The 17,478-nt window shown below is 40.1% G+C and overlaps 1 protein-coding gene across 7 annotated transcripts; it reads right to left on the reverse strand.

Moving 5' to 3' along the window:
• Positions 1-944: 944 nt before the first annotated feature.
• Positions 945-17,290, reverse strand: LOC4339210 (zinc finger CCCH domain-containing protein 36). 7 transcript variants are annotated; one of them, XR_003242345.2, is made up of 8 exons: positions 16,913-17,290; positions 14,213-14,396; positions 13,922-14,091; positions 12,381-13,813; positions 12,166-12,296; positions 4,063-4,145; positions 3,723-3,850; positions 945-2,800 (listed from the first exon to the last, which is right to left on the reverse strand). XR_003242345.2 is itself a non-coding variant. In XM_015784737.3 (5 exons), exons 1-5 carry the CDS (start codon positions 17,034-17,036, stop codon positions 12,267-12,269), a joined length of 1,941 nt encoding a protein of 646 aa, XP_015640223.1. In that variant the 5' UTR covers positions 17,037-17,290; the 3' UTR covers positions 11,979-12,266. The 7 variants fall into 7 exon arrangements, 1 of the variants encoding a protein (XP_015640223.1); XR_001546193.3 differs by lacking the exon at positions 3,723-3,850 and adding an exon at positions 6,766-6,877; XR_001546192.3 differs by lacking the exon at positions 3,723-3,850 and adding an exon at positions 6,766-6,912.
• Positions 17,291-17,478: the final 188 nt, after the last annotated feature.

The following is a 17,478-nucleotide window of genomic DNA, read 5'->3' on the forward strand; positions in this document are numbered from 1 at the left end:
AGAGATAGAGATAGGAAAAGAAAAATTATAGCCAACCTTATAGCTAATCTATTATATGTTGCTTTAAAATGGGCTAATACTCCCTCCGTCCCACAATATAAGGGATTTTAGTTATTTTGCTTGCAACGTTTGACCACTCGTCTTATTCAAATTTTTTTTTGCAAATATAAAAACGAAAAGTTGTGCTTAAAGTAGTGTAGATAATAAAGTAAGTCACAAATAAAATAATTAATAATTTCAAAAAATTTTAAATAAAACGAGTGGTCAAACATTGTAAGAAAAACTTAAAATCCCTTATATTATAAGATAGAGGGAGTAGTAGTCTACTAGATAGTGAGCTCTACTATTATTATCTTGCTCTTTGCTCTTGCTCTTAGTCTCCTCTAGACTTCTAGTATCTTTTCGTGGCTTTCAGTGACAGTGTGTGGGGATCATGACGACGACTCCGCGTAGTAGTAGGTGGAGTCGTGTGGATGAACGAGCTGAGGTGGTAGCAGCACACTGCGGTAATTGCCGATTGGAGGTTGACGATTGCTGGGTCAGGGGCTGTTGGGCTGTAGGGACACAGGATCCACAGGAGGAGGCGAGCGGACCGGTGCTTTCGTCGACGCGTCAGGGTGTGATACGGGCAATCGAATTGCTTCACGTTTTCTGGTTCGGCGTGATAGGACGATTTGATGGATCTGCGGACCAGTGCGTTACATGGCTCACAAGGAGCCATGTGGTTCTTTCCTGTTCTGAGGGGAGGCCTCGTCCGTCGTTGCCTCGTTGGCGGTTGCTCCATCAGCGTGCGTGTGAGATCTGTGCAGGGCACGTCCTCCCCTCATGATGGTACGAGCGTGATGCAACAGTAGGCTGGTCGTGGTGCCTTCTCTCTTCACAAATGGTCCCTTGTGAGCTGCTATGAATAATTCCATCTATACTTATGTCTGGAAACACCGTGCTTTGGACCAAAGAAAAAGTTCTCTTTTTTTTTCATTTTTGTGATTACAATGAAATCGCTGGCCAGCAGGTCCAGGACAACATCAGGGGGCTCCATTAAAGCAACCTGGAGATTCCTCATGAGCTAGGGTTAGAACCCAACATGGACATGGCAATGGCATGAACCACTTGGTTACAGTTACACACTTGCACCGACAATAGAAAACACGAGAACTACTGTAAACTGAAGAACATATTCAGCACCTTTTGAATACGAACAGGGCGTCGTTAAGCTGAGATATCAAAAGAATCCCCTTCAGTCGCATTCTTCAGGATCACAGAATTGGGTTCAACTAACAATATTCTAACGCCCAGATTCGTCGCTGTTTCCGAACCCTTGATACAGGATATCAACCAGATTACAACTCAAACGTGATCACGGATCATAAAACAAACTCAAGATGCTGAAAGGAAGACACGCCATCAAGATTTATTGTGAGAATACCCTGACCCGGCAACTGCCATCTTGTCCCCATCTCGTTAACTTTCTAATTCTCCACCCTGAACGCTTTAACATACTATCTGCTCGACTTCTGGTAGCATTCGCCAACAAACCAATTCATTTGCGGTTTTGTTCACTTCCCCTTCTCTGATGCTCAATGGATATACAATAAAAGCAATAGTAGAGTTTGTGCTTCTGTTCACTTCCCTTTCTCTGATGCACAACAAATACAATAAAAGCAAGGATATAGTTTTTGTCATCCAAGCACACTGATCCAGGACCAAATCACCACGTGACAGTGGATTGAAATTACTCAACCAACATACATGTATCATGTATGGTCCAATATGAGTGAGCATGCAGAGGGCAGGTAGGGTTTGCATTCTGCCAAGGTCTATTTGCGATGCACCGACCCAACAGCAGAAGACTGCAAACACTGCATGGTCTACATCCTTCAGAAAGAGGGTTTATGATTAATCAGCATGGCTCAAACGGCCATGTTTATGGTTCACGTCAAACACTTTGTAAGCTAGAACTGTAGTTATGTTATTCTGAATCACAAGAGGAAAAAACCCTGGTCACTTCCATCATTAAGTGAAGTTAGTGAATCACCAACACCCTCGTTGCAGTATTTTTCTGAATGTGTTACTTGCCCATCAATATTTGCAGCATGTTTCTGGATATATTACTAGCCCATGAATATACACGTGAACTAGAAACACATCATGCAGCCCTGTTTGAACAACTCGAATCACATCTCCTCTAAGTGAAGGTAAGATCCAAAGAACTGAAAGATCTCCAAGATATCTCTCCAACCCCTCTAACCAACCAAGCTAATATCATGAAGGAATAATAAACAACGGATCATCAAGTTATGGCTTCAATGCGCACCCAAGAACCTACCCAAGAACCTACACAAACTGACCCCCATTCTGCCCTGTCATCAACAAGATGAAAATCATGAAACATAACCTCATCGTACTCTTTTCCCTTCCTCGTCACTTATTTTTCACGCCTGTGCTTGGGCTTTGTATCAGTACTGCTATCTTTGAGAAGTAATATATTCAGGTGGACCATCGCGGTCTTCAATTTACTAAATAAAGACTGGGGATCAGCATCAACTCCACTGGAATCTCGAGAGCAACATCTCTCAGAGCACAGAATTAGTAGCCAAAGGGAACTGATTTACTGAACACTTGATAATCATCTTGGTGCAAACAAGTACCATGTTTCGTGCCTTCATTAAGAATTATTGGAAGCAGATGCAGTCAGCAAGATGCCATCTTACTCTAGTAATTATCGAGCAATTCAGCAGTGCTCATTAGGGCAAATGTTCCACTCATAGCATAACCAGATCAAACATATAATCCATGGTGCCTGAAACAAATCACATTACAGTTACAAATCAACATAACAAGTGTAGTTGTTGGCCTAATAACTACCTCATGATAATTGGACTTGTGCGAGTTGTAATTGCTGATAGGCTACAAGCATTGGAAAAAAACATTTTACAAACTGAAGAAGGGAAATATCATAACTATTTGTTAATAATTTGATGTTCTTTTAGAGGGATATAATTTGAAGCTCTGGGACAGTAACTATGAAGGATGAAATATGTAGTCTCAGGATCTCATTGGAAGTTTTGCTAAGCATAATTAGTATTTTATCTATATTATTAGTTACCCAAAAACATGCTTTTTAGGATCTTGCACAAACATCGACTGACTGCAAAAGCCATAGTGCCTACACTGAATATCTTAATTAGCACCATGTGATTTCAGCTTGTCATGGGTAAAAAGTAAACCATAATAACAACATTGAATATCTTAATCAGATTCAAAATCATAGAGACATGTATTTGGCAACAAATTTTGAAAGCAGCAATGACATGCATTTGAAAATGGAGGGAATATATTATATACATGATATGTCAAGTACAAACACCTTCAGGGCACAACTCTAGAACCTCACTCTATATCCAGAAAGCAGTGCTGGAATATAAGCTAATGTTGCGTGCATTTGTAGTTTGGATTGAATTGAGCTTGAAAGACATTTAATTAAAATATTTCCATCCATATTAATCTAAACAAAATCTCACAAAATTATTTCTCATTAGTATATAATTTCAGCACTAAGTATTCATCTTACACGGGTGATGATGTTTTCTTTGATATGTCTGCTTGACTTGTATATAGACTTATAGAGGAACCTGAACTTCAAGTACATAAACTTCTACATGATTTCAGTAATTCCAAGCTAATTAACTAGTAAGCCAACAGCAAATAAGTTCCCCTCATACCATATTGAACTTACTCCCGTCGTACCAAGGGCCCTGGCCTTCCCTAGTACCACATCATACTACTAGCCCCCATCATGTAATCATCGGCCGCAGCAAAGAAATTTGTCCTACCTCCCAAAGCGTGTGACCTAGGTTTGAATCCTAGGTTAAGCAGGTTAAACAACCTCTTTTGGAATAACGAATCTAACCATTATTATACCTCAAAAGGGACAATAAAATATCTTGTGAATTTCACTGTATAGCATCACTTACCACCATAGAAAGTACATAAAAAATGCTACTTGGATGCATAGGGCTACAGAAATTCATAAACAATCTAGTTTGCCATATGAGAAATTACCTTTTAGGGAGATCAAGAAAACAATATTATCATTGATGACAGCTTGTTAGTGCCGATGAGCTCCATGTAGACTATGTTGTGTACTGAAAGCAAGAAAGTGGAACATGTCAGGTGCAGCACAAAAGAAAAAAAAATGTGCAGGGAATAACACTCAATCCACTAAGAAGAACAATAGCACCACATGATACTTAAAAGCAAAACTCAACTGTATTTGAGTATCTATTCAGTTAGCTGCAAGACTGCAAGGTACGACCGTTTGAATCTAAACCAAACTGTTATATATCAGGGAATATCCTCTTCGAAGAAGGGACAAAAGATATACTTGTCATTGTCGTACATTACAGAATTGTCTCATCAGCAAATCAAACAAGCTCCAAATACCCCTACCAAAATTTGGTAAAGTTTAACATGTTGTAAGATAGAAAGTTGTTAAATGGTATTATTTGGTCTTTGCCCAAAAAAGGAGGGGTCATAAATTGCCTCAAGAACAAGGATTGCTCAAATCTTCCAAGGCTAAATGGAAATTGTCTAAAACTTATCCATAATGCTTTAGATATGATCTCATCCTCACATCAAATTCTTTGCAATTATAATAGGAAACATATTAAGTGATAGAAATAATATGGAAGGCCAACGGCTATTCAAATTGATGGGAGCTAATATAGGGAAGTTATTATTAGGGCAGTCCCAATACTCCACCTAGGATGGTTTCCACAGTATTAAATGAGAAGCCACGTAGGATTTGTGATGTGGCAAGAGATTTAATGAAGAGAAGGAAACTAGGTCTTACATGAGACATGGTTTCTGCACAAACATTCAAGATATTATGAGAGAGGAATGGAATCAAATCAGCGAATTGAATGAGTAGTGTGCGCATTGGAATGCCATTAGCTCAGAACTTCCTATTACTACTGATAGTATCTAGCACTCGTACTTAAATGTGGAATACAGAGGATCAAAGGGCTATTCACCAATCTTGGCATTATTTGCTTAAACCTTCTGAGCTAATGGAAGTTATTTCTATAACTTTCTGATAGCGCTTTAGATATGATATCATCCTCACATCAACTTCAAATTATGCCAAGAAATATATTTTTTGAGCAGAATGCTAAGAAATATATTAAGTGAAATGCAATATGAAGGTCCAAGTGTCATTTCAATCAATACAATTGAAGGGAAGTTCTTAGGTGAAATGAGAATGGGTAATGGAAGACAATGAAGTGGTTCACTAAATTTATTGGTACTATTTGCTTTTGCAACAGTAAATTTCATAAAACTTCACCTACCTATCTTACTAACTTCTAAAACCCAGTATGCAACCGTGCCACATCATCACCCATTAGCAATTATTATCTAAAGTATTCTAAATCACATGCAAGTGTGCCACATCATCACTCACTAGCAATTATTATCTAGAGTATTTTAAATATCATGCAAACATGACATATCATTTACAATTTTATTGTATTTTTAGAACTCAATATGTAAGCAATGACAAATCATTATCTCCACATCATTTAAACATAACATCTATCATTTCTATATTATATAACATGCATTCATCCACATATCCCGCAGCAAAGCGCAGAGTATCAACTAGTTATGATCTAAGTTGCACAAAACCACAAGGATTTTGATACGTAGCACATAACCCAGGTTTATGGTCCTAAAGTTTTACAGAAGCACGTTGTTAACTAATTTGACATACTCCCACGTTAAAATTTAAAAATATCATACTTACATGGATGTAACATTCATATGATGGATATAGAACTCATAAATTTGAGATGTAACTTAATCCTATTTTTGACTGGATTTATGTCGTGCCAATCCAACATATGCATTTTTTTTATTTTGAGTTTTTCTATCTATTTTTTTTCTTACCATTGTATTTCCATTGACAAAGGCCTATGCCCAAAAGCGATGATTCACTTGTCCCCTTGTCTATAGGGACATTGCGGTATACTTGTAGAACTAAAAAGTGTGGTGCATTAAGGTCAAAATGACCAATAGTGTAGTTTTGTAAAACTTTATGGCCAAAATATCTAGGGTTATGTGCCACGTGTCAAAATCCATGTGGTTTGTGCAACTCAGACCATAATACCTGTGATTAGGTGAAATTTACTCTCTTTTTTTTTAAAAAAAAGATATTTCACCACTTGAACATCAAGTCAATCAAATCTTTCGAAGCTAGATGGAAATTGTTAAGTCAATTTTTAAGTGTAACTAAGGCTCCACATATTATTCTCTAACTAAAAATGATGGTATATATTAGCTTTAGTCAAATGAAAGGAGGGAACATAATTTCATCCTCTTCCCAAAAAAGTTAAGTCTCGTTGTTGCTCTATAAATTATACTCTTTGGCTCAAAGTAAGGTACTTAATATGGTCATCACAAATACTCCCACCATTTTGCAATATATGCATGTTTAAAGGTATGTTCATTTTGGAAAAAAAGGATATTACCCTTGGCATGGTATCATCACCATGCAAGGCCATGTTAAGAATTTTGAGTGCAAAGTGTTTACATTTAGGAACAAGTCTACTTAAATTCCTAGACCTTATAACTAGACATCATACATTTCACCAACTTGATTCCAGTTCACTCTTATTGCCAATTGATGCCATGACGTCAAATATAAGGCTGGTTTGCCATGTTAGTTTAGATTGAGATGCTAGCCCAATCATCAAATGAAGAGCTTACCTGCTAAGCTCCATTGGTTCCATCCATATCTCTTTAGTCCCAAATTGTTGCCTTCATGTCCTCTATGCACAATAAAAGTTGCAAGGGATGCCACACTCTCCTAGGGCCTAAGCTGCCCTACCCCACAGAAAGGTTAAAACATAATTCCTGGTATGGTCATCAAGTATTTGCACATAATAAGCATGAGAAGTACAAAACTTTGCCATAGCTAGACCCGGTTTATGTTAGATTTATATTCTATCTGTTTGAGCAAATGATATTGAGCTATGATTGTGTCATCTTTAAATAATAAGAGAGGCTCTCATGATCAAGGATGCGACAAATGCTTGGATAATCTATAAAGGCAATAGAGGATCTTGTCAATACCTTCAACTATTTTTCAAGTTCAACACGTCATCTTGGTCTCCTAAGATGATACTAATTTCTAATGGGCACAACTTCATGAAAACTCCAAATTGGATGATCTTTGACTTCATGTAAATCTTATCTCATCATCTTTCCTACACAACCGGTCTGATCTCAAAATTCATTTTTAGCACTTCAAGGTCATTAAAAAAACAATATTGTTGATGGAACAAGTCAAACTTAGGGCTTATGCCTTGTAATAGACTACCCACCTTATGCATGCAATGCCACACCTCCATGACCTAGAACACATCTGTAACACCCCAGCTTGTCTTGTTTGAAGCCTATAGGAGTGGTGTGGCCTAGAAGTGGTGGTTTAGTACCACCTTGGATGTTTAGGTGGGTGCCGGTCAGTTTATAAGCCTTGGTGCTCTAACTATGGTAAACCTAGGTTAATCCTTTTACACGAATCGATGACAAAAGTAGAAGTGAGGTACTATGTGAACATGGGCTCGCTCTATGTGAGAGCGGACTAATGCGGATTTTGGAGGCTAGGTGTCATAGATGACATCAGAGTATAAACCTTCGTTATATGTTTCATGTTCATTGGGCTACAGTCTGCATCAGAAGGGTTTCCGGGCTACATGCAGTGCGCTTATGAGGCCTTAGCCCTTAAGGGGGATAATTGTAACAAAGTAGTTGTATTGGCTGAAGTGGCCCAGAAGTGGTTGTAGTGGCTTGGAAGTTTAGGTCTCTTTTTTCCATTATATATACTCCCTACATCCCAAAAAGACTTAGATTTCTGGCTATTGACTTGTCTAGAACTAAAGTCTTTTTTTGGGAAGGATGTTACAGCCACTTCATCAACTATGCATTCATCAATCCAAGCTAGAGTTATCCCCTCACCAAAAGAACGGTGTTAACACCAAAATTTGGTAAGATTCTTTAGTGGATTCGGTCAGGGAAAGAATACAATCAGCCGATGCAAAGTTTATCCAGAAGAGACCGAGTTTAAGAAGAAATCGTGAAGACCATGACATGGCAACTTGATTTATCTAATAATTAGGTAGGGTTTAGTAATTTTCCTTTTTATGCTTAGAAAAGTGTTTAGTGTTCGATCAGGACTTGTATCTTTTACTTTATCTTTAAAAAAGTCTGAGTTGTATCCAATAAGGACAAGTATCTACCGATGGGTATAAATATGTACACCCAAGGACAATGTAAATTATCTCTCGATCCAACTTTCAGCGCATTGCCACCCTCTTTTCCGAGGTATTATCACCGGCGGAACATGGCACCAAACGCGGGGCTACATCGCTTCGATCTCCGGCGAAGGGGTAAGCCCTTAAGTTCCGCTGGCCCTGGCAATTGTATCGGCTATATTGGCATTGTTCAAGGCTATGCTTCGATCTCTTCAATTGCTCTGGTTCAGTTGGTATATTTGTCTACCCTATATTTCAATTCTGTTTTTAATTGCACTGTGTTTTGAGATGCATCGGTATAGTTGGGATGGTCTCCGTTAGGTCCGATTTTCTGTCTTATTCGATATATCTCTACAACCACAATATTGTTTTAAATAGATTTGTTATAACCATCATGTTAGCATAGATCAAATTGACTTATCTAGCTTATTTGATCAGACTAATCTAGAACTGTCTCGGTTGGGTCCGATCTTCTATATGACTGCTGATAATCTAAGTCTTGCTAAATTCATATATTTGTGCTACGTTTTTATCGGAGTGCTATCCGATAAGTTATTTTTGCATTGGACTTCCATCCGATGTATGTTTTAACCATCGAGCCTACATTTAATATTCTGTATCAATATTGGTCGATTGGCTCATTAGACATCTACTTCATCATATTATAATCGGTTGATTGGATTGTTTGTTAAAGTTCTTCCATTGTCATTATCTAAGTGTCAGAATCTACATTGAATATATAGCCGATTGTTCAAAACCCTATCAACGTCGGTTAGTATCGCTACATCAACTTATTGGCCGATCGGCTCTTTGATCATCAATTTATCCATCTTGTCAGTTGCAGGATCAAACTGACTGGCACGCCCGCACCTCATCTAAATCTAGGACCTGCACTGGAGTCAAGCAAATCTCTCGGGCCTTCGTGTGAGTGACGAAATTTTACGTCAACAACCAGGCCACAACAAAAGGCATCATTAGTTGGATCAAAGACTTTGTTGCATGATGAAAGTTTTAGTTATGTATATTTCATCTACCATCGTCTACCATATATAGTTGTATCGCTTTTTCTCATCGCCAAACCCTAGTTCCGAACCTCATAATTTTCATACAGTTTTGCGTTGGTTGAGTTTAGCCCGCTCATCATGTCCAAGTTTAGTTACATTAGGGTTAGGTATTTCCATCATTGTCGTCATCAACATCATATTTGATCAAAGTGAGAATTATCCCTTCAATAGAAGATCAGGTAGTGTGAGCGTCGTCAATTCCACCCTTGTCCACGTTGCAATGAATGGCATCACACATAACATGAGCCAACCTCTTTCTTTGTGGAATGTGGTAGGCATGGAGTTGCTCATTGTACACTTGTGTGTAGATGCAATAGTCACTAATAACATTTGGATTCCATTTTGACCTTACCAATAAGTTGTTTAACTAGAGTCAACTATGTTATACAATCTTGGTGGTATCACCCAATGACATCTAGACCGCCTAGATTTGTACAATTGATCTAGCAACACTTGAAGCAAACAATTCGGAAGCGCGTACCTTTGTTGACAAGGTTCAACAAGATGGCTACACCCCCCAAGAGCTGAGATAGGCGACTTCATCCCTTCGATTTATTCGATGCTTGGGTTCAACTTGTTTTAGGTTACATTTATACCACAAATACAGTAATCCAACTCAACTCAAACTGTTGCACCATAATTTTATACGAACACAAGTTTGTACAGGGCTGACCCCATCTTTCTTTCACATCATTTCATCTAGGAGCAAATCGCCTATCACTTGGTCTATCAACCCCTTGGTCATGACAAGGGTCGCTATGGTCCATCAACCACCTATCTTGTTTGAGTTGTACTTAAGAGCAAGTTTAATAGTATAGCCAACTACTAGCTCCAAATCATCTATAGTCAATTTAATAGCCAATTCATACAATAGTTACCTACTACACTATTAATATATGATCCCACCTGTCATACACACATTTCGTCTTGGAGTCAGTGCTGCAGCTGGCTACAAATTTGTAGTCTGTTGCTCTTCTCTCTCCTCTTTTCTCTCCTCTCCTCTTTTCTCTCCTTAAAATATGTTTATAGCTGACTTATAGTCTGCTATTGTACCCACTCTAACAAAGTATCGCATAAAACTTTAGGAGATCCCTACTACTTGAGGTAATGATCATATGAATGCCCAAGTGGAAATTACAAAGTGCCCCAACCTAAATCCACACATATACAATCAATAGATATATTCATATTCTTGAGGCAATCTTTTCATGTGAAGTCCATTAAATTACCACGTTAGCCATTAAGGTACACAACTTAACATTTCCTTGATATGGATTCATCTACACATACTACACAAAGAAAAGCACAAACGAAGCAAAATCCTACATTCAAGGACTATTACTTTCAGTTCATACCATAAAAGGGTCTATTCATACTTCACACATTAATTTTACGCAAGAAGGTTAAACCATCTTGGTGTTTGCTCGGATTCATCACAGCGTCGTACCATGCAAAATATCCACGAGTGACGAAGACATATATACCTTTCCCCTTAGGGAAATCTCTACCTTCCTTACAACACCCATATGGCCATATCGGTGTTTACCTTTACCCGAATTAAAAAGCATTAAATGCCCCCAAACCCTTTTTTTTCAAATAAGTTAGCTCAATAGAATTCTTTACCTATTTTTTAGGCAATCATCCTTGAGGATATTATTATCATAGTTATTGAGACCAGACCGACCATCAAACCGGCCAGGCCCTCGGTTCGATGGTTCACTGGTTTGATTGGTTGAACCGTATGTTCAAAGCGGTTCAGTAAGGTAAATATATAACTGATTCACTCTAGACACAAACAACAACATGGCTTGGTGGTTGGTGCGCCATGACTCCATTCAACCCATCCTAGGTTCGAATCCCACCATACACCCATTTTTCCTATATTTTCTCCTCATCCATGCGTGCACGTGGTCTTCAGAGTAGCATCTCACGGTTGAGCGCTCTAGTGCCAGTTTTCTGACCGGCTTTTAAGCGGTTTTCGAAAAAACCAGGCGGCCCAACCGGTCCGGTTTTTTCGGTCCAACCGCCGGTCCGGTCCGGTCCTAATAACTATGCTTATTATTGACTAAGAGTTCCACATCATGCTTCACATATCTCACAATACCCTACCAACCACACTAACGTCTACATGTAAGAGGGCTCTTGTTAAGGGTCTACACAAGTATTTTAGAGAAGAAAGACATAAGGGAGCAAGATTCTTGATTTCAATGGACCAACCAAGTAATCGCCATCGGATGAACAAGGGCTCTAAGCACAAAAGGAAATAGAAGATATTCTCCCATGCTGTACTTTGGCACCAAATACCAATTGAAAATTGGAACTTGGAAGTGGTGTACTGAGTCACAACACGTGGAATGTATTGGACACATGATAAGAATCTCGCCAATTAACTTTCAATCCCTTGCACCATGGGGTTAAATTTGTATATATACTATATGCTCACCCTATAAAATGAGGCTAGGGCATCATATGGCCAATTTCTACACTTCTCTTTCCACACCCTCTTGTCCACTTTACTAACACAAATTATGTGGACATTACATTTAAACAGGGTATTACATTTTAAGCAAGACATTTTTTTCACCAAACAGAACAAACAGCATTAGAAGCATCATTCCTTAACCCATAGATTAACCACACATGCAATAAAGATTCTGTCTTGGTTGCATTAGATCTCCTCTCAGCTCACATGCAAAAACATATTAAATTAAACATCCACCATGTTAAGATGCTGCTAGGGAGCCCAGACTGAAGTCTACAAAACCAAACAGGTTCATGTAACAGAGTACCTTACTCAAAACATCTAGCACAGCAACAAAACGCATTGGTAGGCCAGCAGGCTCAAACCCCATCTCTTCAATGTTGTAGCTCATAATTAGAAGCCTGGATCTCATGATGTGCGATAACGATCAACATATGCCTGTGGCAAAAATCATACAGAAGTCAAACATATAATCAATAATCAGAAGATGTGCCATTCACCAACAAATTCAAGATATTTTACCTTCACAAGTTTTTCTATCTTTGGTGCAGAGGCTGTTATATAAGTAGTTATCGCCTTCTCAGTCTCTGGCATCTGATTTGGCTCAAGTGAAGCAAAAATCTTATCAACAGATTTTTTCACAATCAGTTTATGAGCCTCTTTACTCAAATTGCCTTCCTTCCAGATTGGTTTCACCAGCTCCTTTACATGCTCCACCAAATGAAAACGAAAGTCTGATTTCTCATTGTTAAGTGATGCATCATTTTTCCTTTCACAGGTTTTCACCCTATTATCACCATCCAGGCTAGAGCTGTGTCCCCTATCATATGAAATCAAACCAAAATCATTTGATCCTTTAGCAGATACATTCCTTGCCAACTTGTCAGCAAAAGTCAATGGTTTTTCAAGACTTCCCCCTCTTATAACATTCGTATCTACATGTTGGCTTGAAATGCTGCAGGATATGTTTGAGGTCTTCAGATTATTTAAACTTTCAACTTTGGGAGGGTCGATACTGTCGACAAGTGGGTCATACTGACTTTTTGAAGGTGATGTACTGCCAGGAAAATCAGGAAAATTAAAAGAAGGTACAAAAGGCACTGAAGTTATCCAAACCTCATCCTTGATTGGGGAAAGTTTCCCAGCCGATGCTACCACAGGTTGAGATGAACTGCTCACATGTAATGTAGACCTAGAGGTACCACCCTTGTCAAAATCAGCACCTTTATGGTGACTGGCATCCTTATCAGGTGTTAATTGATGAAGAGGCAGGGTTCCATGGTGAGAAGTTGCTCGGAGAGACTGATTAACCAAGAAAAAATCAGAGCTGTCATGACCTTGCTTTCTGAATCCTGTATAACTATTCAAACTGTATGAGACATGGCTTGAACTTTTTTCTTCCTGATGTTTGTGAGGAAGATTCTCTGTTGCTCCACCATAAGCTGACAACTTCTTGCTATATTGGTGAGGATCTAATGAAATAGTTGAGTCAAACGGTTGATACCGATAATCAGGCTTTAAGGGGTTCTTTTCAAGGTAAGATCTTGATAGATGTGAATCCCTTGGACTGTCACCCTTGGCCACTTCAAACTGCAGCTTTCCTCCATCTAGGCGCAATCTAGAATAGGCACCCATGTCATTCAAACAGTTGTTAGTGCCCAAACTAATTTGATGTCCCATGAAATAAGGTTCATGATTCTTCTCTTGAACTACTGGAAGCTGAACCACCTCATTAGTAGGATTTGCAGTCAATGAACCACCAATTTTGAAACCATGCGAAGCCTTTAGCATGTGACAACTATGTTTAACAACGGGATGTGTCAACCCCCTATTATCTTCACCATATGCATGAACAAGGGTCCTATATATCTCATGTTGGGATGACCCCGCTGAATTTTTGAACTGGTGCTCTTTTGAGCTGGATGGATGTTGTATTTCAGATCCTTCTCCAGTGCCTGAACACAGCAGATAAGGAGCAACCAAAAGTGTTTAGATTGACAGAGTGATCATAAGTTCACAGCTACATGATATTCTTCAGCTTATTCTAATGAAAAAGTTCATACCTCCATGATTTCCATAAACCTGGTTATCAGAACCAGATACCTCCCCTTCATGAAGAAAAGTGCAACTCTTCCCATTCTTGCATCGCCCTTGAGCATAAAAGGTACAGGTACGCTTTCTGGTTTTGTTCTTCATATCTCCACCAGGAGATGAACTCCCAAATCGTTGCGAACTAGTGACAAAATATATTATTTTTAAGATGTGATACAGAAAGAAGTATGTTTTAGTCAAACATCACAGAAAATAAGAAATTTTCTTCTAAATTTCAAAATTCCTAGTGCAGTAGCACATACCTCAAAGCATTAGAATCAGGTGGGCTTTGTGATACATGACCACCATGCAAATGAAGACCTCCAGTTTTGGATGTATCATCAATGGTAGGAGGTACAGGATCATTCCCAGCTTTCTTCTGATATTTTTCATCGCCATGAAGCTGCAGTGCTGGTTTCTTCTCAGCAGCAATCACTCCAACAAAACCTAGATGATGAGTGGTAAGTATGAGATGTGTGTGCATGTGTGTTACACAAATAAAAATGGACATGTGTGTGCGTGCGCGCGTGTGTGTTACACAAATAAAAAAAATGGATGTGTGTGTGTTACACAAATAAATAAATGGACGTGTGTGTGTGTGTGTGTGTTACACAAATAAAAAAATGGACGTGTGTGTGTTACACAAATAAAAATGGAGTGGGTGTTACACAAATAAAAATGGAGTGGACGATACACAAATAATAATGGACATATGAGGGGGGGGGTTGGGGTTCAATGCAGAGGAGCATCGCTATAATGGCAACAGATTAAAAAAAAACAAAGATGGATATAATTGAAGATGGAGGAAGATCGCATGAAGGAAGAAATCCGATGAACTATAAAATATAAATAATTGGAATATGGGTTAAATTTGGTATAGCACAATAGCACTATTCAAGTGGGACTATACATCTACAACTCCCATAATCCCAAAGAGACTGTAATATAGGTCAAGTTATTAGATTTGTCCACATCATCTTTTGTGAACCACAAGCTATTCAAACATAAACCAGCAAACTTCTTGTGATGAAACTATTATACAGAAACTTGCCATGCAATTCTACTAAACCTCAGTACACTAGTCTAGGGGAACTTCCAAGTTTTCTGTTGAGCACAAGGTTGCACAACAGTTAACCATTCCATTACACCACTTGAACAGTAATTACTTGATTAACATAAGGGAATGTATTGCAGCGATGAGGCATGAGGGTACACATTTGTTCTATTTGCAGTGTTAGTCAACTCTAAATCAACCATAATAAATTATTATGCACCTTCAATAAACAAACAATGTTGGATTCTTCACTAAGCTAGCAAGGAGTTGTTACCTTGGGATGTTGGAATATTTGGCTACAAAGAAAACAGATGCATCTTTGATAAAGTTCCTCCAAACAAACACAGATTGAGGATGCTTATGTCAGGACACTTTTGGAAGAGAGACATACAAAGAAATCTGTGCACTGTCTCCTGGATTGACTGCAGCTTGCGACATGGTGAAATAAACTGGTGTAATCTTGAGCAGTGTTGTTAAGGTGGCATGGCCGTTTAAGGCGACCCACCACTGCCTTAGCACTATAGTGCTGAGGCGTAAGGCGTTGGGACACCATATGAGATGGTTGAGGCGTGACCGCCTGATTAGTGGAGAATATGGTAGAGAAATTTGGAAGAGAAAAGGGGAAATTGGTAAAAGGCCCACTAAGCCAGGCAGCCAGCCAAATAAAGCCCATCATAGGTCTTCATACCCACGTGTTCTATGCCCTAAAGGCATCGTACTCCACCAGGCACCAGCCGCCATGATGAGCAGATGAGGCACTAGCCGCTGGCCACCTCCACATGACCTCAACATCTCTGCCTGCTACCACCGCCATTAGAGCTTGATGCCTTTGCTCGCCTCGTTGTCCACCGCTGATGGTGTCGCCAGAGATTCAAAGGCTGCAGCAAGCTGCAACAAAATCTGAAGGCAGTGGCATGGAATTTGCAACAGCAAGCCAGCTGCAGCGAGGAAGAAGGTGACTGCAAGCCAACTAGGGTTCTAGCCTTCTAGGATGACCTTACCCCCTTTTCTTCTTTCCCTTTCTCTACTAGTTTTGCCTGTAAGGCCTTCTTCTTTCCCTTTCTCCACTTGCTTCGCCTCTAAGGTGGAGGCAACATAAGGCAGAATGGATGCCTTGACCTCTGCTACCACCTTACCACTATAGCGACGCCATAGCAAGTTAGCAACAACACCTTAACAACCATGATCTTGAGCATAATTACAACTGCAACTAAATGCCTCAAAGATCATGCCATTCTGCTTCATTGCACAATGCATGCTTCCGGGCTACTATTACACCCAGCTACCATCTAATCGCTATTTGCGAATATCCGTAAATAGTACCGAGGATATCATATGCAAAGCATCTGTAACAAGCCAAGCTAATTGTACTCAGCAGCAGGACTTCATCCATCTATCTAGAGCAGCATAGCAAACCCAGAAGCATGGATACACACCAAAAGGCTCAATTTTATTGTCCTAAATAACAGGACGCCGAAGTACTAGCCCCCCCCCCCTCCCTCCTCTTATAACCCACAGCTATCAACCAACATGTCCCCAAATCATCTCCCCTTCACCCCTTCCACAAAAACAAAACAAGCATTAGCATCATCTCCCCTTCACCCCCTTCCACAAAAACAAAACAAGCATTAGCATCAACTCCCCTTCACCCCCTTCCACAAAACAAAACAAGCATTACCATCATCTCCCCTTCATCCCCTTCCACAAAAACAAAACAAGCATTAGCAGAACACATCATCCGGACGAGATACTAAGCGAAGAGCGCGCATCCCCAATCCGCATCTCCTACCCCGCACCATGCATGCACAAATCTAGCATTCTGGATAATCACACAGCAATCCAACCAAAAAAATCAACAGCAGATGAACCGATTGAAGCGTGCGTGCGGAGGGCGATCACGGCGGTATACCGTTGGGATCCTTGGAGTTGGGCGACGGGTCCCTGGCCCTCTTCGTCGTCCCCACGCCCACCCGCCCGGCCTTCGCGGCCTCGCCCGCCGCCGGCAGCCCGGCGCCCCGCCCGCCGCCCGCCATCCGGATGCTTCCCAGCCGCGGCCGCGGCCGACGACGCCGCGGCGGCGAGAAAGGGCTCGGGTGGATGGAGGGGCGGCGACCCGATGCGGCGGCGGCGAGGTGTTTGGGGAGGAGGGGATTGGGAGCAAAAACCTCGCCGTCCGCTTCAGTTCTCTCCCTCGCTCTTCTCGCTCTCGCTCTCGGAGACGCTCCCCTTTCCACACGTTACTTTCGCTGCTTCCTTGGGCTTTTTTTGCCACGGCGGCGATGATGTCGCCTCTCCCACTCGGATCCATCGGCTGTTATATAGAGGGGCCCATTTATTGCCAATGTAACAATGTTGTAGTAAAAATACATAGGAGTGAATTGTGGAGTACTCTCGACAAGTACCATCTCCATAACTTTTGAATAATTTTTCGTTATGCAACATGTTTCGAAATAAAATATTTCCAAATACAAGTTA

The sequence above is a fragment of the Oryza sativa genome, chromosome 5 (genome assembly GCF_034140825.1).
Source record: "Oryza sativa Japonica Group chromosome 5, ASM3414082v1".
In the NCBI taxonomy this organism is placed as follows: Eukaryota; Viridiplantae; Streptophyta; class Magnoliopsida; order Poales; family Poaceae; genus Oryza; species Oryza sativa.

What these genes read in the sequence shown, in the direction of transcription:
- LOC4339210 (XM_015784737.3), bottom strand. Translation starts at nt 17,036, where the DNA reads ATGGCGGGCGGCGGGCGGGGCGCCGGGCTGCCGGCGGCGGGCGAGGCC. An exon ending in CCTGATTCTAATGCTTTGAG is followed by an intron (nt 14,092 to 14,212) that starts GTATGTGCTACT and finishes TTTTGTCACTAG; the next exon opens with TTCGCAACGATTTGGGAGTT. An exon ending in AGATAGAAAAACTTGTGAAG is followed by an intron (nt 12,297 to 12,380) that starts GTAAAATATCTT and finishes TTTTTGCCACAG; the next exon opens with GCATATGTTGATCGTTATCG.